We start from the raw sequence: 25155 nt of genomic DNA, 5'->3' as shown, positions 1-25155 counted from the left end.
TTTCTTAAAAATGCTTACAGGCAACTTCTTCCAGCCCAACTGTTGTTCTCTCTAGAGAAAGAGCAGGGTTACTTCTTCTCAATTCAATTTACATCAATAAACACGCATTGAATGGCCACCAAATGCTTCAGAGACACAAAGGTGAGTAAATCGCAGTCCATCTCTTCAATGAGTTGATAATGTATGACTGAGTTCTAGGAACTTTCAAAAGAGAGGCAATTGACTGATCAAAGAAAATTATCATTATGTGCCCAAATAGGCTTCTAAATTATCTGTGTGCTAAGAATGATGCTTCATTAAGTTACTCATTTTCTCTGGTTCCAGCAGCTCAGCCAGAGGAAAAGAAAAAAAAAGAAAGTTCTTTGACTGCAGCACGTTGTCCCTGGTCCACATAAGATTCAAACCAATACCCTTCTCCTAGCAAAGAAGTCCTTTCTTCACCACCAAGCAAACAGCCTGCAGCTTCCTTCTTCCACCAGGTGTTTATACGTGATCAGCCAACTACAAATACCACCCGCCATATTGCAAACTGCCTCCTTGTCAGTCTCTCTTAAGGAGCCATGCCCCTGCCAATAGCATGCAGCGTTTTACACACTTACACACTTTTAAAAGACTAGAGAATGGTTTATATACAAATCACATGTATATATGTTTATATATACAAAACATATACAAAACATATATGTTTTATATACAAAAACATATATATATGTTTATACATATATAATACTCCAAATATTATATATACCAACCTCCAAATACTAGAGAGAGAAGGAGATGTTCAGAAATCTCAGAGGCATCAGAGGAAATAAAAGGAAAAAATTCTGTCAACCAACCTTAAATGAAGACCATGCAAAAACCACTAGGTTATTGGATAAAACTTAAAAACAAATGACAGGTTTTATTTATTTCTTAGACTTCCACACTAGGTAGTGGACAAGTAAGATTTTTTTTCAGTTTCTGGGGTCTCTGAGATAAGTTCACTCACCTCTGGTATTTTCAAAAGTTATACCATGAAACAGAATAGAAAATGAATATTAATTCATTTTTCCTTGAAAAATGCTTTCTAAGTAATTCCCAAGATTCTGTTTCTCAACTTAGTTTAAGAGATTCGTAAACAACACACAGGGATGACTCTGCTTCTTTTCCCTGAGAGACTATGCATTTCTGTTAAAGAAACATACCCAGATGCTGTCTTCTTGCCGATATTGTTTCCAGTTCCTGCCACTATCACTGAACATCAGGAGGTAGCTGGTCACCCAGTTGGAGCTCCCATATCCCCCTTGGGTGGCCACAGCGGTGATCTCCATTCTCTCTCCAAGGTCAATCTGCAACCACTGGTATTTGTTTGACACAAGTGGAGACCAGCCACCAGCTCCTTTTATGAAAATAGAAACAGAAGACAACAGGAAGAAGATTAGTTAAAAATCTGTTATTGGATAGAAATGCCAGTAAGACTGTATTCCTGTGTGGAATTTAATAAAGTCAAATTTCCAAAATATGAAACTTCTCATAATTGTAGAATAATATAGAAAAACAAGAATTTAGTATGAATGGATGAAGCCTGTGTTAATTATGTCCATTTCTAGGTGTTGTAACTCCCAACACGGGGTAGAACTGAGATTCTACTGAATGTTCAAAGGGCTTAATTTGACAAGTGGACATTCATGTCTACACTTGGAACTAGGAGGGTTACTGCCCACACACATGATTAGGTGACGGATCGACCTTCAATCATAGTTCACACTGTGGCATAACGAGAATACTACCTGTGGTATCTGATCATGTTTAGACTTCCTGGAGAAAGAAGTATAGCATAAAGCCTGAAAATACAGGTGGACAAAAAGGGGAGTCCCTATCCTCACTGTGTTTATGGGTTTATAGGAGGGACAGACATTGGAAAGCATGCTTGAAACACAAATGTTAATGGTGAAGCACGTGCAGGAAACAATAATACAACGGATGATGGAGGAGAGTTCTATCCAGTAGAAAGTTGGAACTGGCTGGCAACAGTGTAGGAGAGGCCATTAAATTTTCATGAATTTTGCAAGCTGACTGCTGAATATAGCCACTTTTGCAATGGACCATGGTTGGAGTATTTAAACCACAGAAACTGGCAAACTCTACAGATCAGCACCCGTTCCCACCCCAACCAATTCACCAACACGCCACTGGTTCTATCCTGGCCGGGTGGGGAGGTGGGGTAAGGGGGGGAGGTAAGAGGTGGGGGAGGGGCAGTCAGGGAAAAGGTCCTAGAGTGAGGTGTGCTTGAGCATTCAAGAGTGAAAAATAGGAACCTATTGTATATTCAAGGAAGTGTGGGTAGAGCCGAACTTACTGTGTTTCCTTTTACTCACTGCACACCAGAATATTAGAGATGTGACTATTGGATGTCTTGTTAAGATGTTTCATTCTTCCAGTTAATACAAAAAAGCCTTATTTGGGGACTTTACTTATTTTAAGTAATATTCACATTGATAATTATGTAAGTAATACACAATCATTGTAAAAGGCATGAAACAGGGTTTAACGCATTCTTAAATCCATAATCATCTAATATTCAGTATCTTTTAAAATGTAACATCTAATATATAACACCCCAAGTAAGAATATTAGCACACGTTTCTTTCCCACATTCTTTTGTCACCACCTTGAGGCTGTAAGCCCAACAAGGGAAGTGGGCAGGTTATGGATATAATCAGCTGCTCATGAAAGAGAGCAGACCATCCTCTACATAAGGCTCAAAACTGAGTCAATACAGTATATTAAAAAGGAATTATGTGACAACAACATCCTATCCTGATGCTATAATGCTAACTCCTACTTGTATTAGGGTATGATTACCAAGTTATTCACTACATTGTCTTTAGAACGAGACTTTTTTTTTTTCAAATTTCCTTTTTCTCTTGGAAGAAGTCATTGTTCAAAAATGTCTTCCATTCCATACCTCTCTCTTTTTCATCCAAAATATTATACATACAGTAATTTTGGTTGGCTTGTTTTTACTTTTAATTTTCTCTGTATTTGCCCTTGAAGAACCTGTGGTTTGGGCCAGTAACCTGGATGGGTGGAGTTCTGTCGGCCACCAATACCATCTACTACATTTAGGTTAGAGAAGAATACTCTCATATTTTGAGCAAGAGGGTTTGTTGGTAGACACATGCTCTGGCTGCATTTTTGGTGTCTTGGTGTCACTTCTCCAGCACAGCTCTGCTGTCCACAAAGGGCACCTTTTACTCTTGCAGCCTGTTATCTATAAGGAAGACTGATCTGAAGACATCTTGAATTATAGCCTGCCACAAATAACTCAGGAAATTCCTGAACCCTCAGTGGGAGTTGTTCCCACGGCATTATTTTTAAAGCCAAGCCAACTCTTCCTCCATCTTTCACTGCTCAGGATGTAATGAAACTCCAGCCTACCTTTTCTACTTATTCTACTGTGGTAGAATTCACTTAGTATTTATTGAGCAAGTGAGTACTTTGTGTCAGGCATTCTGTGAAGACATAGTTATTTAATTCTCAGAGCAACCTACTGAATAGAGGATAAGTCACATACAGAGAGTCTGAATACCTGGCTGTCACCTGCAGAGCAGGAAGAGGCATGGTGCTCTTAGCCAGGACCTGCAGTGCCTCTCATGTTGTTATGATCAATGGGAACTGGAAGCTCCCAATGGATGTAGAAAAGATGGTACTGAGAGAGGTAGGGGAACCCTAGAATTTAGCTACGGGGCGGTTGAGCCAATTTTCCTCCCTCGAATTAACAAAGACCGTATCTCTGAAGTACGGGGACATGACAGGAGGGGTGAATGGGTAACTATTTCCCTCTACTGTCCTTTCTAAATCTTACTATTCTTCCTAAGGATCTCTCCAAGTTTGGAAGTTGAAAGTTTCCTGAGGTCTAATGCTAACCAAGCATCCTCAGTCCTCTTATACTATTACTACTGCCTATCTCTCTGTTTTTTTATCATTTAAAAAAAATTTTTTTTAAGTTTATTTATTTACTTTGGTTGAGAGAGAGAGTGGGGGGGAAGGGCAGAAAGAAAGGGGAGAGAAAACGTCAAGCAGGCTCCTCAATGTCAGCACAGAGCCTGACACAGGGCTTGGTCTCACCAACAGTGAAGTCATGACCTAAGACAAAATCAAGAGACGGATGCTTATCCGACTGAGCCACCCAGGCACGCCATATCATTGTTTTATACATAGAAAAGTTGGAAAAGAGTGAATGAAGGGCCCCCGGCTGGCTATCATTTTAACCTGACATTTCGACATTCGGAATTTTATCTATATGTAGCTTGTACCTCTGGGAAAATACTGATTATTTTGTGTCTTGCTCTTTCTAGTTAATTTCAATGGTCTATACACTTTTTCAATATAGAATTTCATAATCTTTCTCTAGCATTTTGACACTCCTTGATAGACCAGTATTTAAAAAGTGAGCACATGAGAGGAGCACAGTAAGGAAAAAAGAATCAGCATGATTCTGGTGAGTTAAAATTGGATCATCAATTCTCATCAGGAGAAAGAGGCACCTCTCACTGACCGCTCCCTCTTCCCAGCACCGCTCACTGTTACAGCTGCACTACCCGACTTGAAACATTCGCAGTTAATTGACCTTGAACATTTCAATTTCTCACCTGTGGTGAAAAGGTACTACTGATATGCAAATTAAGCTATATCATTAAAGAGGTACACCAATAAAGTCATGGAAATTCAGATGCTCCTGGGCTTTACCAAGTGAAATCGGCCCCAGGGAATCCACAGATTCCCCACAGGGTTTGAAGCTGTTTTAGCTCTGCAGATGCACATGGTCTAAGTGTGTGATGGAGTGATATCCTTGTTCTGATTCTAAAACAAATGTCGAAGAGGAATATGGAAAATGCAAACTTCTAGGTATAGATATAGGTACAGATATAGGTAGAACGTGACATACTTTGGTACTGGCAGCCTGTGGTGACAAGTAGGAACAACACACATGAAATAAAAGCTGACGTTATATTAGAACAGCCGTATGGCTACTACCAAACCACCCAGCATTCCGGAGCCATGCTATTGTCGTATTTACTTTTTTCATGGAGGAAATGAGGGCTAACTCCAGCCAATGGTAAAGTCTGAATTACTCTAAAATAAAAGAATTCCTCACTTTATTTATTAATCAAACCTTTTAGCTGCTGGTCAAGTATTATTCGTTCTTAATGATGCTTTTAATATGCCCATGTGTTCACCATTACAGTAGGCCAATACCTACAGACCAAAGACCATCTCTTTAGAACCCCCACCTCATCCATGGTTACTGACACGTAACCCACCAGATAAAAACAAGAGTCTTGTCCCCTCAGCTCATTTTCTTCCTATTCTACCCTCCTTTTTCTCCTTCTTTGGCCTCATCACTGAGACTTGGCATAGTAAAGTGTCATAAATCTATCCAAACAAAAACACTTGTTGACTCTTCGTATCACAGCCTGAAAACTCACATTTAAAAACGAAAATCCTCCCGACTGGTGAGACTTTTAAATTAAATGTTGTAGCACTGCTCTGAGAATTAATTTCAAAAAGCATATTAAAGTGCCTATTGATTTCTCTCACATACAGCAAGCATGTGGGTACATGGCAGTTGTTACTTTTTGAATTATAGAACAATTATTATTACTATTGACTCCAAATACAGATTTATGATCACAGCACTAAATTCAGCTCTGAAAATATTTAGTTCCTGAATGACCACAAACACAGCATCTCTTGCCTACCAGTTCTATTTTTTTTTTAATTTTTAAAAAATGTTTATTTATTTTTGAGAGAGAGACAGAGTGTGAGTGGGGGAGGGGCAGAGAGAGACGGGGACGCAGAATCTGAAGCAGGCTCCAGGCTCCAAGCTGCCAGCATAGAGAGAGCCTGATGTGGGACTTCAACCCACAAACTGAGAGATCATGACTTGAACCGAAGTTGGGTGCTTAACCCACTGAGGCACCCAGTGGGTGCCTACCAATTTTAAACATCAGTTTCCTGGGGAACTTGCTTCTATAAAATATGTGGCTGTGAATTATAGGGAAAGAAAAGCAAACTATAAATTGTCTGTGCCTATTGTATGTCAGATACTCTACTCTAGAAATTTTATGTACCATATTAAGCTTAATTACTAAAATTATCTAGTGAAATGAAATGTTTTAACACCTCTTCTTTTCAAATAAAACTTAAAAAAATATTTACAGAGGCTAAGTAAATTTTCCTAATATTATGCAAATTAAATTTTTCCAAATGTTATACAAATCACTTTAATGTGGATAAGAAATTACTTATTTTTAAAATAATTTAAATCTCAGTGAGGATCTCATTTTAAAAGTCACTTCCTTCTCAGTTCTTTACCCCTGAAAAAATTATACAACTGTCATTGCCCATAGTGGTTAATTTTATCCCAAGAATATATCTAAATTATAAATTCAATATTATTTATTTTTCTTTAATTTTTTTAAACATTCATTTTAAGTAGGTTCCACGTCCAGTGGGGGGCTTGAACTCAGGACCTTGAGATCAAGAGTCACATGCTCTACCAACTGAGCCAGGCAGATACCCTTATTCAATATTATTTAAATATAAGTAACTGCCTGGCTGAATTATAAATTTAATATCCATATATTCCATTTGCCAGATATCAACAATAATTAGTTCTGCTCATAGAGACACATCTAACAATTTCGGGAAAGTGAAAAGAAAAATTGAAGAAAAAAATGACTTTTGGTTGAAGCCTTAAAATAGAGAAAAGAATCACCTCTATCCCCTACTAATATTAAAAATGACATAACTGCCATTCCTGGTGGTCATCAGGGAGATGATGTGGCATAGAGTTTTGTCAACTTCGTAAAAGTACAAACCGCTCAGAAAGAAGGAGCCATATTTCTTTCCCAATATTTAAAGTGTAGAAAGACACAAATGTTCAAGGACACAAAGCACAGTGAACACAATTGAATGACAGTCCTAGCCACCACTAGGCCACATACATTTCTACAAAAATGATTGGCTTAATTAAAATTGTCATAGGAAAGCTTCCTTCTAAGATAATTACTTTTTTTTCACATGTCAACTAGATTTCCCCCAAGAGTCTACATTTGCCTGGATCATTTTGATCTTGACATTACATCACAATAATGTAAGGAAACAAAAAGAACATTGTGCCAATATTTGTTTGGCTCCCTTAAATGGACTGCAGTGTCCCTGGGTCACCACGTAGAACTCTTAACAACTTTGTGTTGTTACCAGCTTAGTTTTTTGTCAGTTTTTTTGTTTGTTTGCTTGTTTTGCCAAGAAGAAAACACGATGCTATTGATGCTGTAATTTGCTGGTCTTTTTTCACAGAACACTCTGCAATCTTGGCATTGCCTCCCCTGGCCCCAGGGATGGTGACAGGGATGGACGCATCACCTGAGCCAGGCTAGTGGCGCAATTCCAGGATTCTGTCGGGACTACTGAAGGAGAGATCCTTTTCTCCGCTCAGAAAGCTGAAAGGATGCGACTCGGGAATCAAACTGCAGCAGCGATCTTTTTGGAAAGTCTGCCTGAGTGAAGCCAACACAGAGGGAGGCAGAGGCGGGAGGTGAAGTGAGACGGAGCTCTGCTGGCACAGTCAGCGCCCAAGCCTGTTCCTGTGCCTTCTAGTTCCTTCCACAGGGCATGAGCTGGCCCCTTCACTTGTGATGGACCTGCTCGGGTCCACTGCTTCAGCGATTCTCCCCTCTCTCCTGCCTCGTTATCTTTTTTTCTCTTTAATGGATCATTCCCACGGATGTACAAGCATGCTGTTGTTTTTCCTTCTTTTTTTTTTTTTAAAGAAAAAAAGCTTCTCTTGACTCTTGTGTACTTTTTTTTCTCCTTTTTATGTTACCATTCTTTGAATAAGATGTCCACACTCAAGCTCTGCAATTCTTCTCATTTCATTCTCGCTCCAGCCAACTCCAACCAGCCTTTCATTCTGTACCACTCAACTGAAGCTGCTCTTCTCAAGACTACCAGAGAACTCCACGTCACCAAATCGAATGCTCAGGTTTCAGCCTTCCTACCACCTGACCCACCAGAGACATTTGAATATTCCGGCCCTTCCCAATGCTTCGGTATACTTTGTTCACTTATTTTCACAAGAGCTCCTTCTCTTAATTTTCTCCTCAGCTTACTGGTCCTTCTTCCTCAGTCTCCATTGCTAGTTCTTTTTATCTCTTATCAGCTCTGAGGGTTGAGATGCTCCAGGGCTCAGTCCTTTGCCCTGGTTCTTTTCTGTCAATGTGCACTCCTTCATGATTTCTCTTGACCTCGTGGATTTAAGTGTTACCCACATGCCAATAATTCCCTGAGTTACATCTCCACCCCACATCTCCTTCCTGAGCTTCATTCAACTTGATATCTGTAACATGTTCCAAACCAAACCTCATTCTCACCCCCCCCCCCCGCCCCCAGGCCTACTCTGTTCATACCCTTCCTCAGCCCAGTTTATGATAATTCCATCCTTCTGGTTTCTCAGAAGAGCAACAACAAAGAAGTCATTCTTGACTTCCCTCTTTTTCACCACATAACCATTCCAAGAGAAAATGTTACTGGTGCTGCTCACCTCTCCAGCATCAGACTATTTGCCCATCTTCATTGGTACTCCTATGGCTCAAGGCACATGATTTTACCCTACATTCTTGCAGAAGCCACCAAAGAAGTCTCTCTGCTTCTTCCCTAGCTCATGGAGGCTCCATTCTCCATGTAACAGGCTTAAAATATTATCCCTGTGTTCAAAACACTGCAGTAAGTCTCCATCATACACACAGTGAAAGACAAAGTCATCGCTATATGGCCCACAGGGTCCTATCTGATCTGCCCCCTTATGCCACTCCCACCCATGTCTGCCCAGCCTCTTCTTCCCAGTTCACTCCCCATCAGCAGCAAGGGCCTCCCTCACTGAGGTTCTCTGCACAAACACCAGTCATTCTCCTACCTCCCAGTCCCTGCTGTGCGAAGTGATCCTTTCTGCCTGGAGTGCTCCCTTCTGAGATACACTGGGCTAACATCCCTGCCACCTTCGAGTCTTTGCTCGGATCTGATCCTTCCCATAGAGGCCTGTATCCCCTGACCTCCCTTGCCACAATTTTTCTTACCCAACAATACTGTTCCCATTTGTCTTACCCAAAACAACTTTCTCATTCTTTTTGACAGGAATTGACATAGTATATGATTTCCTTTTACACATAGTATATGATTTTCTTATTTATTACATGTATTCTTTATCTTTTATCTTGACCTACTAGAACATAAGCTTGATGAGACCAAGAGTCTTTGCCTGTTTTACCCACAGATAGATCCTAAGTGTCTAGCACATGGCCCGACACACGGTGGATGCTTAGTAACTATGTACTGCATAAAGGAATGAAATAAATCTGTAGCCATCCAGGTATAATAAGACTGTGTAAATTCATATACCAAATTAGTGGCAAAGTGGAAACTGGAGCCAAATGAGGTTTCTTTGCAGCGAGGTATTTTCAGTGAGGTTCTCAAAGAGAAAGCTCAAGTACGTACACACACACACACACACACACACACACACACACACACACACACACACAGACTACCAATTGCCCCAAAGTTATACAGTTTAATCACTTGTAAACTACATTTCCTAGATGCACTTATGGCTTTGTTTCTGGATTTTTGATACAGTGAAAAAGATGCTTTTCACTTCATTTCCCCAGAAAGGCTCTAAATTAATAATACCTCACTCAGTTCTCTGAGGTTTCAGTTCTTTGCTGTTGATCCATTTTTCCCTCGCGGCAAATTGGCAGACTGACTTTCCGTCCTACTTCATGTATTGCCAGAGCAAACATTTCTGAAATCTTTAATAATTCAGTGGATTGAAAAGTAAATATTTACACCCTTCCTCTGTTCGGGCATTTTGATTTGTATATTTGATTTGCAAATTTTGTGACAGCCAAATTTACTCTGGAAAGCTGGGAAAAAGTTATAAAAACACTAAATTCTGTGCCAGCAAGTTTTATTTCACTCAAATTAGTCATTTTAGGAAAATGACTTTTAGCACATGATGTCTAGAAATTCAAACGATAATCAGGACTTGCTCATGTTTTGCTTTCTAAGCCCATTATGATGCTTTTCTAAAAGTTTCGATTTAGATCTATTGCAGTGAGACAGGTCATTTCAGTAAATGACATCATGCATCAAAAAGAACATACTGACAATATCCCAGAGGTTTAAAAACCATTTTTTGCTTCCGTACCTTCCTTTTTTTTTTTTTTTATCTTCCTTAGCCAGACAGAGATGATAAGCTGTCATGAGCCAAATGTCCTCATATCACTCCTTCTGGGTCAAAAAACTGAAGTCACTCTCTTGTACCAACAGACATCATTTCCACATAATGACTGCAAAAGGCAGCATTACTGGAACACAGTAAATCAAAAAGGTAAAAAGTGCAAAACCAATCCCAAGCATTTGATTGATTAAATCATTTAATGCTTTCTCAGTTTGTAAAAAATGCTAAGACATATTAAGATTACATCATATTCCCAATTATGGCGATATGTTTACCTCTAGGCTTAGGTACTTTTGAGTTCAGTCTTGAATATACGTGCTTTATTTAATTTCATGACTTATTCCTTTTTAAGTGATACTTCATTGTGGAAACTTTTATTTTACAAGCAGCAGGAAAAACTATTAGCGATGCTTGTGACCATGACAGTCTTAGCTTTTACCTCAGAAGCTTGGCTAAACTTTACACAGGGTCCTTCCCAACTAGAAGTGCCTGACTTCCCTTTTCTTAGAGCATTTAATTTAGGAAACTTGCAACTATAAACCATTTCTCTGCCCCCTGAGATATAAATCTTCCTCAAGGCTCTTTCCAAGTTTATAATCCAAGAATGTCTTTCTCAAGGACCTGAGTCATCCCTTGAAATGCAGTCATCAAGAAAGTGCCTCATTTCCCAGTCTCTATGGGAGGGCATGAGTCTAATTTCTGTAATCGCCAATTAGCAAACACAAACACCTGATCACAATGACCAACTTCCCCGCCTAATGTTCTCCAGTCCTTTTCTACTGGCTCAACCCAGAGCTTACAAACTCTCTTTTGTTTCAACAGAGTTGGGTTCAATGTGTCTTCTCTATTGCAATAGTCTTGACCTTCATTGCTATGGTACTGAAAGTCTGTCTGGTCTTTTTACCCAATCCGTGCAATTATTCTTTTGTTTTTTTTTTTTAATTTTTATCTATTATTGAAGTATAGTTGACATACAATATCATATTAGTTTCAGGTGTACAAGAGTGATTCAACAATTCTATACGTTACACAGTGCTTACCACAGTAAACATAGTCATCATCTGTCACCATACAATGTTATTTCAATGTTATTGACTAGATTCCCTGTGTTGTACTTTTAATCTCCATGACTTTTTTTATTTTGTAACTGGAAGTCTGTACTAGTGTGATTTTTCTTTGGCAGGAGATAACTGGGAGTTTTTTAATTGGAACAATGTGTTTTTCATCTTTCTGTCTAATGAATTATATTCCCTAGAAACCATTCCACAATCAAAGTCCAGGAGGAGAAGATAAAGAGCAATGCTCAGAAGTGAATGAGGGTCTGACTAGAAGCTCACTCGAGGGATTCTTCATGGTAGTGACATCACCCAGAGATGACTGCACAGTTCTTCCATCTATTAATCAAAGAATGTCACAGCCAGCTTCATAGACTCTGAATAGCAACAAGAGGTGTCATGGGACTCCTTCAGCAAAAGGTGATGGCCTTGGCCAAGAAAACAATCAAGTGAGGGATCGGCCACTAAAACTGGCAATGCATTACAACAAACATGTAGGCTTAGGACCAACCCAACCACACTCAGCAGATATCACTGACAGGTATAAAAGGATCCAACCAACGATCTTGTGGTAAATACCAACATGACAACCAACATATGCTGGGGGAGCTGCTACCCAGTCGTGCCCTGTATCATCTGAGTTCCTCATATGTCAACCATCATTTTGGAAAGAACTAAAAGAAAGATGAGGAAATCATAAAGTCTGATTTCAGGGCAGGTCATGATCTCACAGTTCATGAGATCAGGCCCCACATCGGACTCTGTACTGTGAGTACAGAACCTGCTTGGGATTCTCTCTCTCTCTCTCTCTCTCTCTCTCCCTCTCTCTCTCTCTCTCTCTCTCTCTCTCTCCCCTCCCTCCCTCCCTCCCCCCACCTCTGCATCTACCCTTCTATCTCTCTCTTTCTCTCGCTTCCTCTCTCTCCCTCTCTCTCTCCCTCTCCCTCTCTCTCAAAATAAATAAAATGAGCTAAAAAAAAGTCTGAACATTTATCTGGAAGGGATTGACACAATCAAAGGAGGCTACTCTACCCAGCAGTCACCAGAGGGCTTGAGGTGAACTGATTTGTGGGCATATATGGGAAAGAGTCTCTAAACTGAAAAGCAAATAGGATCACCCCCCACTTAAAACAATACTCACCAGTACTAATGTGTTGACAATACTGAAAAAATATGTCGTGTTTCCATGTTATTCCTCAACTCACATAACCTGCAAACTCAGAGATCTGAAATTGGCTGAGAAAATCAGATCAACTAATATCTCAGATCTGAATGGTTAATGTACTGTAGTATCTTTATGAGTAAATGTTTAAGTGCCTAGTATCCCCAAAGCTGCCGATTATACATTTTATGCAAAGTATGATTTTATAAAACTGTATGTGGATTGTGAAAAACAAGGCTATTTACATGTGTATATGGGTGGTCAACCAGGATGAATGCTTCTATCTGATTCAAAAAACATCCTGCCATATGTACAGTAGATTCTGGACTCCAGATCTGCACTATAGAGCAAAATCGCTCAAAATTCAGTAGGCATCACAGTAGTAACTGGTACAAATTAGACAGAAGCAAAAAAAATTATATGTATGTAAAACATCATATATAATATATAATTATAATAATTACATTATAGCATATAAATATATATGTATATATACATATATATATATATACACACACACATATATATATAGTACACACACACACACACACATACACACTGCTTTTAATGGATATAATGTTCCACAATAGCATGGGGCAGTGGGATGCAAATAGAATTTAGTGTCTGAAGCCAGCAAGTACAATATTCCCCCATGCACACATTCAATTCTAGAAATGCTTTGAGTTGCAGACCCTTTTGCTACACAAATGAATTGCTTCCTCTAACATCCAAGCACCCTAGCCAGCTCCATCTGGCTCCTGGCCTATGTACAAACAGAAGAGAACACAAGAGTTCTGTTTTTATGAAAAACACAGAGAAAAAAAATATGCTCTTAAGGGTTTTATGTCAAAAATGTGATACATTATCACTAATTTGGCCAGCGATTGACATACGTTTGGATGTTTTGAGTTATGCTCAATTATTACAGGTGTTTTAAATGAGTTCTTTACCTCTTTATATAGAACAAATCAAGGTTCAACATATTTAATTTGGGGATTGTGCTCAGACGCAAGTGTAACAAGCCATTGCTGGCCATTTTTCCCATTGAGCACTTCTATTCATTAATCTGATTTTAACCTATGGTTATAAACTTGTGATTTTTGTCACTGAGAAAGAAATAACTTCTAAAATGACATGCCACTAATTGTTCCACAGGAGAAAGAGCAGGCAATTCCCCTGGTTTGACCAAGATAAAAATCACCCCAGGCTGAGGGAGCAGGATCCAGTCTGTCAGGATGCGAAAGGTGGGGAAGTGCAGGCAGAAGAGGAAAAAAGCACATCATTTTGCTCTGTTTATCTCCATCTTATTTCTATTTGTAATGCATAATGGAAAGTTCTAAATTGTCCTTTTTGATAAAAAGAAAGTTGCCTCTCACAAAGCAACCTCATTTCCACTCAAACCAGTGAGGCCTTTCATACGATTGTCAGGCCACCTATCACAGTTCATGGCTCCCAATGTATATTGATCCACTGAGTCATAATAAAGCAATGCTTCCAGCTGGGAATGAGAGTTAATGCAAACATTTTCTAGATCAGAAAAGACGGACCAAAAAAAAAAAAAAAAAATAGGTCATGCTTCTGCCTAGCCAATTTCAAATTGCTTCTGGCGATACTGTGAATCTCATCCACACCCCTGCATTTTCCACACACTCTGTTACTACCAAGGAGAATGGTAGCAACCAGAAAACAGCATCCTAGCAGAATCAGTTCAGCACATGCTTGTGACGACGGCTACAATAATTATAAAACGCAAATCCTTTCGATAAGCACAATGGAAAGTCAATTACCACCATGCATTCTCATATTGCAATTATTACTATTTTGCTATATTCTTTTCTGACAGTAAAAAAATAATAATAAAGATCAATTTGCTGTTGTTTGGAATGTACCTTCAGAATTCAGAATTTTCCATCTTTATTTTAAAAATTATCACAAAAGGGGCACCTGGATGGCTCAGTTGGTTAAGCATCTGACTCTTGGTTTTGGCTCAGGTCATGATCTCACAGTTTGTGAGTTCAAGCCCTGCATCAGGCTCTGTACTCACAGCATGGAGTCTGCTTGGGATTCTCTGTCTCCCTCTATCTCTGCCCCTCCCCCCCCCATAAACATTAAAAAAATAATTTACCACAAAAGAATTTTTTTAACATTTAATAAAAAAGAATGAATGAATGAATGAATGAATGAATGGGGCACCTGGGTGGCCTAGTCGGTTAAGCATCCAACTGCAGCTCAGGGCATGATCTCATGGTTTGTGGGTTCAAGCCCTACATCAGGCTCTGTGCTGACAGCTTAGAGCCTGGAGCCTGCTTCGGATTCTGGGTCGGCCTCTCTCTCTCTGCCCCTTCCCTGCTCCCACTTCCTCTCTTGCTGTCTCAAAAATAAATAAACATAATTTTTTAAAAAAGTGAATGAATGAATGAATGAATGAATGAAAAGGGTAGAGGGAAATTTTTGTAGGTGATGAAAAAATTTATGGCCTTGATTATGGTGATGGTTTCATGGATGCATTTTTTACAATTTTTTTATTTGAGCACAGTAGACACAATATTACATTAGTTTCAGGTGCACAACATAGTGATTCAGCATCTGTATATGTTATGCTGTGCTCAGCCCAAGTGTAGCTACCTTCTGTCCTCATACAACACTATGACAGTACCATGAATTATATTCCTTATGCTATACCTTTTATTCCTGTGACTTTTTCAGTCTACAACTATAAGCCCGTATCTCCCACTTCTCTTCACCCATTTTGCCCATCTGTCCACCCCCTTCTCTCTGGCAACCATCAGTGTGTTCTCTGTATTTATAGGTCTGATTCTTTTTTGTTTGTTTATTCATTTGTTTGGGGTTTTTTTTTTAGATTCTACATATGAGTAAATCACATGGTATTTGTCTTTCTCCATCTTATTTCACTTAGCAGTATACCTGCTAGGTCCATTCATGTTGTCACAAATGGCAAGATCTCACCCTTTTTTATGGCTGCATATATATATATATATATATATATATATATATATATATCACACGTATACATATATATATACATATACATATACATATGTATATGTATATGTATATATATATATACATACATATATATGTATGACATCTTCTTTACCCATTCTTCTCCTAATGGACGCTTAAGTTCCTTCTATATCTTAACTATTGTAAATAACGCTGCAATGAACATCGGGTGCGTATATCTTTTTAAATTAGTATTTTCATTTCCTTTGAGTTAATACCCAGTAGTGGAATTTCTAGATCATGCAGCATTTCTATTTTTAATTTTTTGAGGAATCTCCACACTGTTTTCCACAGTGGCTATACCAATTTACATTCCCACCAACAGTGTAAGAAGGTTCCTTTTTCTTCACATCCTCAACAACACTTGTTACTTCTTGTCTTTTTTTATTTTAGCCATTCTGGCAGGTAGAAGATGATATCTCATTGTAGTTTCAATTTCCATTTCCCTGGTGACTAGTGATATTGAACAACTTTTTTTTTAATGTTTATTTATTTTGAGAAAGAGAGAGCACGAGCATGCAGGGGAGGAGCACAGAGAGAGGTAGACAGAGAAGCCCAAGCAGGCTTCACGCTGTCACTGTAGAGCCCAAGGTGGGGGCCTGAAATAAACTGTGAGATCATGACCTGAGCCAGAATCAAGAGTCAGATGCTTAACCAACTGAGCCATCCAGGTGCCCTGAGCTTCTTTTAATGTGTCTGTTGGCCATCTGCATGTCTTCTTTGGAAAAATGTCTATTCAGGTCCTCTGCCCATTTTTTAAATGGATTTTTTGGTGGTGGGTTTTTTTGTTTGTTTGTTTTTTGTTTTTGTTTTTTTTTTTTTCAGTGTTAAGCTGTATACATTCTTTACAGATTTTGGATATTAACCAATTATCAGATCTATCATTTGCAAATATCTTCTCCCATTCAGTATGTTGCCTTTTTGTCTTTTATTAATGGTTTCCTTTGCTGTGCAAAAGCTTTTTATTTTAATGCAGTCCCAACACTTTATTTTAGCTTTTGTTTCCCCTGCCTCAGGAGACATATCTAGAAAAATGTTGTTATAGCCAATGTCAAAGAAATTACTGCTTATGCTGTCTTATAGGATGTTTATGGCTTGAGGTATCACATTTAGGTCTTTAATGTTGAGTTTGCTTTTGTGCATGCTGTTAGAAAGTGCTCAAGCTTCATTCTTTTACATGTGGCAGTCCAGTTTTCCCAGCACTACTGATTGAAGAATGTCTTTTTCCCCATTGTATATTCTTGTCTCCTTTGTCATATTTAATTGATCATATAATTGTGAGTTCATTTCTGGGCTCTCTATTCTGTTCTACTCATCTAAGTGTCTGTTTCTGTGCCAGTGCCATACTGTTTTGATTACTACAGCTTTGTAGCATACCTTGAAGTCTGGAATTATGCTACCTCTAGCTTTGTCCTTGTTTCTCAGGATTGCTTTAGGTGTTCAGAGTCTTTTGTGGTTCCATACACATTTTAGTACTATTTGTTCTACTTCTGTGAAAAATGCTGTTGGTATTTCAATAGGAATAGGTAATTTAATTGCATTGAATTGATTGTTTTGGGTAGTATGGATCATAAGTGTATTCTTATCTCCAAACTCATCAAGTTGTAAACATTGAATATGTACAGGTTTTTGTATATCATACCTCAAAATGGCTTATAAAAATTGGCAATTTGTAATTTCAGGAAATATGAATGCAATATTTCCAGAGTCAGCTTGGCTCAACAGTCAACCATAAATGTCAACAATTTTGTATTTTATTTAAAGGCACTGATTTTCAATAATCAAAAACCTCCCAACAAACAAAAGTGCAGGGCCAGACAGCTTCACAGGCAAATTCTACCAAACATTTAAATAAGAATTAATACCTGTTCTACTCAAACTATTCCAAAGAAGAGAAAAAGAAGGAAAACTTCCAAATTCATTACATGAAGCCAGTGTCATTCCGATATCAAAACCAGATAAAGACATCTCCTCCCCCCCCCCCCCACCAAAAAAGAGAAGTATAGGCCAAAATCTCTGATGAACATAGAAAATCCTCAACAAGATACCAGCAAACCACATACAACAGTACTGTTAAAAAAAAATCATTCACCATGATCAAGTGGGATTTATTCCCAGGATGCAAGGGTGGGTCAATGTTTGTAAATCAGTCAAAGTGATACATCACATCAACAAGAGAAAGGATAAAAACCAAAAAACCCTATGATCATTGCAACAGATGCAGAGAAACCATATGACAAAGTACAACATCCATTCATGATAAAAACCCTCAACAAAGTAGGGTTAGGGGGAAAACACTTCAACATAATAAAGTCCATATATGAAAAAACCATAGCAAACATCATCCTAAGGTCAGGAACAAGACAAGGATGCCTACTCTCTCCATTTTTATTCAACATAGTACTGGAAGCCCTAGCCCTAGCAATTAGACCAGAAAAAGAAATAAAAAGCATCCAGATTAGCAAGGAAGAAGTAAAACTTTCACTATTTGCAGATGACATGACACCATATAGACAAAACTCAAAAGACTCCACCAAAACACTACTAGAACTGATAAATGAATTAAGTAAAGTTGCAGGACACAAATCAATTGTGCATAAATCTGTTGCACTTCTATACACTAATAATGAAGCAGAAAGAAATTAAGAAAACAACCCCATTTACAACTGCACCAAAAACAGTAAGATACCTAGGAATAAACCTAACCAAAGAGGTGAAAAACCTGTACTCTGAAAAACTATAAACCACTGATAAAAGAAATGGAAGACGACACAGAGAAATGGAAAGGCATTCTATGCTCATGGACTGAAAGAACAAGTATTTTTAAAATGTCTATACTACCCAAAGCAATCTACACATTTAATGCAATCCCTATCAAAATACCAACAGCATTTTTCACAGAACTAGAACAAAAAATTCTAAAATATATACGGAAGCACAAAAGACCTCAAATAGCCAAAGCAATCTTGAGAAAGCAAAGTTGAAGGTCTTGTAATTCCTGACTTCAAGTTATATTACAAAGCTGTAGTAATCAAAAGAGTAGGACATTGGCATAGGTCAATGGAACACAGAATAGAAAACTAAGAAATGAACCTACAACTATATGGCCTATTAATCTCTCACAATAGGAAAAAGTCTCTTCAACAAGTGGTGTTGGGAAAACTGGACAGCAACATGCAAAAGAATGAAACTGGAGCACTTTCTTATATCATATACAAAAATAAACTCAAAATGGATTAAAGACCGAAATATGAGACCTGAAGCCATAAAAGTCCTAAAGAGAGCAAAGGCAGTAATTACTCTGACATCAGACATAGCAACAATTTTCTAGATATGTCTCCTGAGGCAAGGGAAATAAAAGCAAAAATGATCTTTTGGGGCTACATCAAAATATAAAGCCTCTACACAGCAAAGAAAATAATCAAAATAACTAAAAGGTAACCTAAGGAATGGGAGAAGATAATTGCAAATAACATATCCAATAAAGAGTTAGTATCCAAAATACATAAAGAACTTACAAAACTCAACACCCAAATTAAAATAAAAAATGAATGGGACCGCATCAAGATAAAAAGCTTCTGCTCTGCAAAGGAAACAATCAACAAAACTAAAAGGCAACCCACGGAATGGGAAAAGTTATTTGCAAATGACATATCGGATAAAGGGCTAGTGTCCAAAATCTTTCGGATAAAGGGCTAGTATCCAAAATCTATAAAGAACTCACCAAACTCCACACCTGAAAAACAAATAATCCAGTGAAGAAATGGGCCAAAGACATGAATAGGCCCTTCTCTACAGAAGACTTCCAGATGGCCAACAGGCACATGAAAAGATGCTCACCGTCACTCCTCATCAGGGAAATACAAATCAAAACCAAACTGAGATATCACCCCACACTGGTCAGAGTGGCTAAAATGAACAAATCAGGAGACTATAGGTGCTGGAGTGGACGTGGAGAAACAGGAACCCTCTTGCACTGTTGGTGGGAATGCAAACTGGTGCAGCCACTCTGGAAAACAGTGTGGAGGTTCCACAGAAAATTAAAAATAGATCTACCCTATGACCCAGCAATAGCAGTGCTAGGAATTTACCCAAGGGATACAGGAGTGCTGATGCATAGGGGCACTTGTACCCCAACGTTTGTAGCAGCACTCTGAACAATAGCCAAATTATGGAAAGAGCCTAAATGTCCATCAACTGATGAATGGATAAAGAAATTGTGGCTTATATACACAATGGAATACTACTTGGCAATGAGGAAGAATGAAACATAGCCTTTTGTAGTAACGTGGATGGAACTGGAGAGTGTTATGCTAAGTGAAATAAGTCATACAGAGAAAGACAGATACCATATGTTTTCACTCTTACGTGGATCCTGAGAAATTTAACAGAAGATCATGGGAGAGGGGAAGGGGAAAAAAAAGTTACGGAGAGGGAAGGAGGCAAACCATAAGAGACTCTTAAAAACTGAAAATAAACTGAGGGTTGATGGGGGGTAGGAGGGAGGGGAAAGTGGGTGACGGGCATGGGGGGGCATCTGTTGGGATGAGCACTGGGTGTTACATGGAAACAAATTTGACAAAAAATTTCATATTAAAATAAATAAATAAATTTTTATATTCCAAAAAAACAACACTCAACACCCAAAAGATAAATAATCCAATTAAAAATAGGCAGAAGAAATGAACAGACGTTTCTCCAAAAAAGATACCCAGATGGCCAAAAGACACTTAAAAAGATGCTCAATACTACTCATCATCAGGGAAAAGAAAATAAAAACTACAATGAGATATCACCCCACACCTGTCGGAATAGCTAAAATCAAAAACACAAGAAAAAAACAAGTATTGGTGAGGATGAGGGAAAAAACGGACCCTCTTGCACTGCTGGTGGGAATGCAAACTGGTGCAGCTGCTGTGAAAAACAGTATGGAGATTCCTCAAAAAGTTAAAAACAGAACTACCCTATAACCCAGAAATTGCTAATCTTTCCTAATCTAAGACTATTCTTAATTCTTAATATCCTTAAGCTCTGATTAAATGGTAATTTATTGGGGCACCCGGGTGGCTCAGTCGGTTAAGCATACGACTTCGGCTCAGGTCATGATCTGACAGCTCGTGAGCTCGAGCCCTGCATCAAGCTCTGTGCTCACAGCTCAAAGCCTGGAGCCTGCTTTGGATTCTGCGTCTCTGGCTCTCTCTGCCCCTTCCCCACCCGTGCTCTGTCTCTGTCTCTCTCTCAAAAATAAACATAAATTTAAAAAAAAACACTAATTCAGAGGGATACATGCACCCCTATGTGTATAGTGGCATTATTTACAATACCCAATTTATGGAAGCAGCCCACACATCCATCAAATGATGAATGGATAAAGGGGTAGGATATATAAAGTGGAATATTACTCAGTCATAAAAAAGAATGAAATCTTGCCATTTGCAGCAACACGGATGGAGCTAAAGTATAATGGCAAGCAGAATAAATCAGAGAAAGACAAATACCATATGCTTTCACTCATGTGTGGAATTTAGGAAATAAAACAAATCAGTAAATGAAGAGAGAGAGAGAGAGAGACAGTGAGAGAGAGAGACAAATCAAGAAACAGATTCTTAGCTATTGAGAACAGAATTACCAAAGGGGGAGGGAGAGGGAATGGGTGAAAGAGGTGACAGGGATTAAGAAGTACATTTGTTGTGATGAGCACTCAATGATGTAAGGAATTACTGCAACTAACATAACACTGTATGTTAACTATACTGGAGTTAGTAAAATAAATAAAATATAAAATAAAATAAAAATAAAATAAAATAAAATAAAATAAATTAAATCAGTTATGCATCTGTTACAGATCTTTCCTGTAACAGATGCATAACTGAGTAGAAGAATATTGGGTCATGTTATGCACCCTCTGTACAATTTTTAAGTCCACCATTTTTACAAAATTATATGAAAGCTTGATCTAAACTTCTAGCACTTTACATTCCTTTCTATAAAAACAGGGACAATACAATGGTATGGACATTATATGGAACTCCCAGGTAATCCACAAATTGAGTTTTAATAAGAATTTCATGATTTCCATAATTGAGAGATGATTCTTTCAAAAAAAGGAACAAAAGCTTTTTGTTTTTGCTAGGCTGACATCCTGTATCTTTAGAAGAGAAGATTTGTCTAGGTTAATAAATGAGCTGAGAAAAACCCATCAGGAAACATCTCTAGATCAGAAGTCATGACCAAATCACTTAGAACAAACCCTTCCTTCTTTAGCTCATTTCCTTTCCTCAGCCCCTTTGGCCAGCCTTTTTCAGTATCCTTCATAGAGCTCCCTTTCTCTACTTTTGTTTAAAAGCTAATACAACTCTCCTCTTTAGCTTTCATTCTCAATAAACTGCATTTCTCATTGCCTATGGCTGCAATGATTAGTTTTTTGTTTTTTGGATGATGATGCCTAAATCTTTATTTTTAAGCTCTGACTTTCCTTTTAAATCTGTATCCCAAATCCTGAATGTTTCCTATAGATCTATTCATGGATGCCCTATAGATAACTCCAGCTCAACCTTCCAAAAATGGATGCCTTACCTCCTGTCAGAACCAGATGGCCACATCATTCCAATCTTCACTCAGACGGAAATCTTAAAATCACTTCTAATTATTCCCTTTCAATAACAGAAATAGAAATTTCTATATGTGTAGAAATTGCCAAATCTGGTCAATGTTACCTCTGAGGCGATTTTCATTACAGCCTTTGCCTTTTCATGATCCCTGCCTTGGTTTGAGCCCTTGTTATTTCAACCACTCCATTAAAAACGTACTTTCTATATTTATTTGTTAGTTGCTTAGGGATATAATCTTGAATTGAGTAAATAAGATAATAAAAAGAAATGAAAGCATTTTAGAGATTTTAGTGGGGTGACATTGGCAGGGCTTGGTCACCTGCGGGTACCCCTTTAGATATCGGATGTTGGGAGGGCGAGGAGAAGCTTATAAAGTCCAGGATGACGGCTTGGAAAACTTTCTAGATGGTGATGCTGACAGAAAAGTCATCAGTGGAAGGGAAATTTGTTAGATGTAAAATGGAAGGAACAGGAATCCCGAGGAAGCACGAAAGATATAGGATACTGTGGAGTGATTCACGTGAGAACAGAGGGGCAGCTCTTCCAGGGTCATGACAATGAAGGAAGCAAGACCAGTGGGATTTGGCTACATTTACAGGCTTTGGAGAGGAAGACAGGAAATTGTGTTCCTGCCTGATGTCCTACCCTTCTGGAAATCTTTAGTATGTGCCTCTTAAAGAACCAATCTATTTTTGTCATTGTTCCCAGAATTGGTTTAGTAAAAGCAAGCTGAATAATTTTTTCTGGTAACAAAAGGAATCTTTCTAGGCACGTCATTTAATGCAACTTCAATTCGGCTTTGGAGGCATTGGGGCCTCATAAAACAGTGCAGTTTTCTATGAAGTCTATTCTCATTCGTCACAATTTTGCTTGAATGCTATGTACTCCTCTCACACAGCCAGGAGTCTCTTTCCTCCACCTGTCTGTGGCGGCTCAAACAGCACCTCTCCCGCAGTCTGGCTGGCTGTTTACAAGAACTTTGTAATATGAAAGAATAGAGCTTATATATTTGTTAAATTAATAACTAACAGTCAGACTCCATATTAGAATACCATTGTCACACTTAAGTCTGACCTTATAAAAACTTTTGTGAGCTGGTCAGACATAAAAGGGAGGCTTGCCATTAGCTGAGCTGTTACTGTTTGAATATGGCCAAACTCAGAGTGACATGAACTAAATTAGATGGTGAGGTGACTTCAGAAGGTCAAAGGTCTGTAACAGTTTTGCTTTCTAGTAACAAAGGAAAAATGATGGACTTTTTTAATGAGCAAAGTTGACATTTCAAAGGATCTTAAACTCTTTTTTGCCATTTCTTGTATAAGAAATAGTTCTGATTAATTCTCACCAATCTTTTTTTTTTTGAATATCTGAAATGTGTCTTGAATTCCAATGAACAAATGAATATTTGGTGAATACTGATTTAATAAAGTATCTTTTTTATATTTTTAATGTCTATTTTTGAGAGAGACAGAGTGCAAGTGGGGGAGGGGCAGAGAGAGAGAGAGAGAGAGAGAGAGAGAGAGAGAGAATATGAAGCAGGTTCCAGGCTCTGAGCTGGCAGCACAGAGCTCAACACGGGTCTCAACACCACGAACTGTGAGAACCTGAGCCGAAGTCGGACATTTAACCAACTGAGCCACCCAGACGCCCCCTTACCAGGAATCTTTTATGTTGCTCTTGGGTTCCTGCTCACCTAAAATTAAATTCTTGTAGTTTACGTGTAGTTACCAAGTGGTAGATTTTATGTTTTTGAACAATATCAACACTATTAAATTTTCCTCATACCTTTTACAAATAGGAAGAAGGCAGAAATGAAATGTTAAAAAACTGAATCTGGGAGGGGCTATGAAATTTAGGACGTTTCTAATTCTTAATTAGAACTATGAAAGCACAAGGAAATAGAAGGGTACGAAATATTACCTTCTTTTAAAAATCTCTAAATGCCATCCCTCATAACAAAGAATATAGAATTTATCTCCCTAATCACAGAGACTGGTTATGGCTTTCCGTATTGGATCACGCACAAGTTTTTCAGAGAAACTACCGTATACAAAGGAATGTCAATATCACTCTGATCACCACCATGAATACCCACAATCAGGGGACGTGTGTGATCACTGCACCTATCAGTGCAGACAGAGTCGAAATAAATGCCAGGAATGACTCAGGGTCACCAGCTATAAACAGAAGTTGCCCACATGTTCTACGATGTGCTTCCTTATCCTGACTCATTTGATTCTCACAACAAGCCTATGAGATGAAAACTATTATATTTCCTACTTTAGACAAGAAGACACTGAGACAAAGGGAGGTAGTCTCCTGTGAAAGGTCACAGAACTACACTAAAATCAGGCAAAGCCTCAAACACAATCGACTCCAGAGCCTGCTCCTCATCACAGACGATAAGGCTCCCACCTTCAGGAAGTTTGCTTTTTGTGAAACAGTATGCAGACACGTGAGCAGGTGATGCATATTATACGAGGACTTGAAACACGATATACACTAAAGATGTTTAGGATCTAGAGAGCATTGCTGGCTGGGTGACTAGGGAAAACAGAAACATTCCACTGAGGTTCTAGGGTCGGGTTCTGAAAGGTCAAAACGGAGGGTTGAAGCCTTCCAAGCAGAGGAATGATCTGAGGGCAGACAGATGCAAGACACATTTTTCAGAATGGCAGTAATTGGACTGAAGGGAGAGAGAGGGCATGGAGAGGGCGGTGGTCATTAAGGCAGGAAAAGAAAGTGGAGTCAGAGCGTTGAAAGTCTTTCATTCAATGCTAAGAAAACAGCAGTCCAACTTTCAGCATCTGACTACTTAGTGGGTTTTGTGCTGGGCACACGTGTGGACCACCAACTTCAGACAAATTAATATCAAAAAGACCATCTGAAATTTTAAATGTATGGAATAAACAGTATTTAAGGTCATTAATAACATGCATGCTTATTCCAACTGGTCTACATGAAGATATTATTTGCAAACTTTGACCAAGCTATACCAGCGTAATTGAATAGTTTGAC

General features: G+C 38.5%; 1 protein-coding gene across 3 annotated transcripts in view; it reads right to left on the bottom strand.

Annotated features, from left to right (window-relative positions):
* The window catches only part of CNTNAP4 (contactin associated protein family member 4), a 255955-nt gene that overhangs the window by 176467 nt on the left and 54333 nt on the right, over positions 1-25155 (bottom strand). For all 3 annotated transcript variants that reach the window (XM_045443602.1, XM_045443603.1, XM_045443605.1), the window contains exon 3: positions 1185-1378. In XM_045443602.1, the coding sequence (XP_045299558.1) occupies positions 1185-1378 (194 nt within the window). The remainder of the gene's footprint in view (positions 1-1184; positions 1379-25155) is intronic.

Source organism: Leopardus geoffroyi, chromosome E2, assembly GCF_018350155.1.
Source record: "Leopardus geoffroyi isolate Oge1 chromosome E2, O.geoffroyi_Oge1_pat1.0, whole genome shotgun sequence".
Lineage (NCBI taxonomy): Eukaryota > Metazoa > Chordata > Mammalia > Carnivora > Felidae > Leopardus > Leopardus geoffroyi.
Note: the sequence above shows the minus strand (reverse complement) of the source record. Positions and strands in the feature narration are given on the sequence as shown.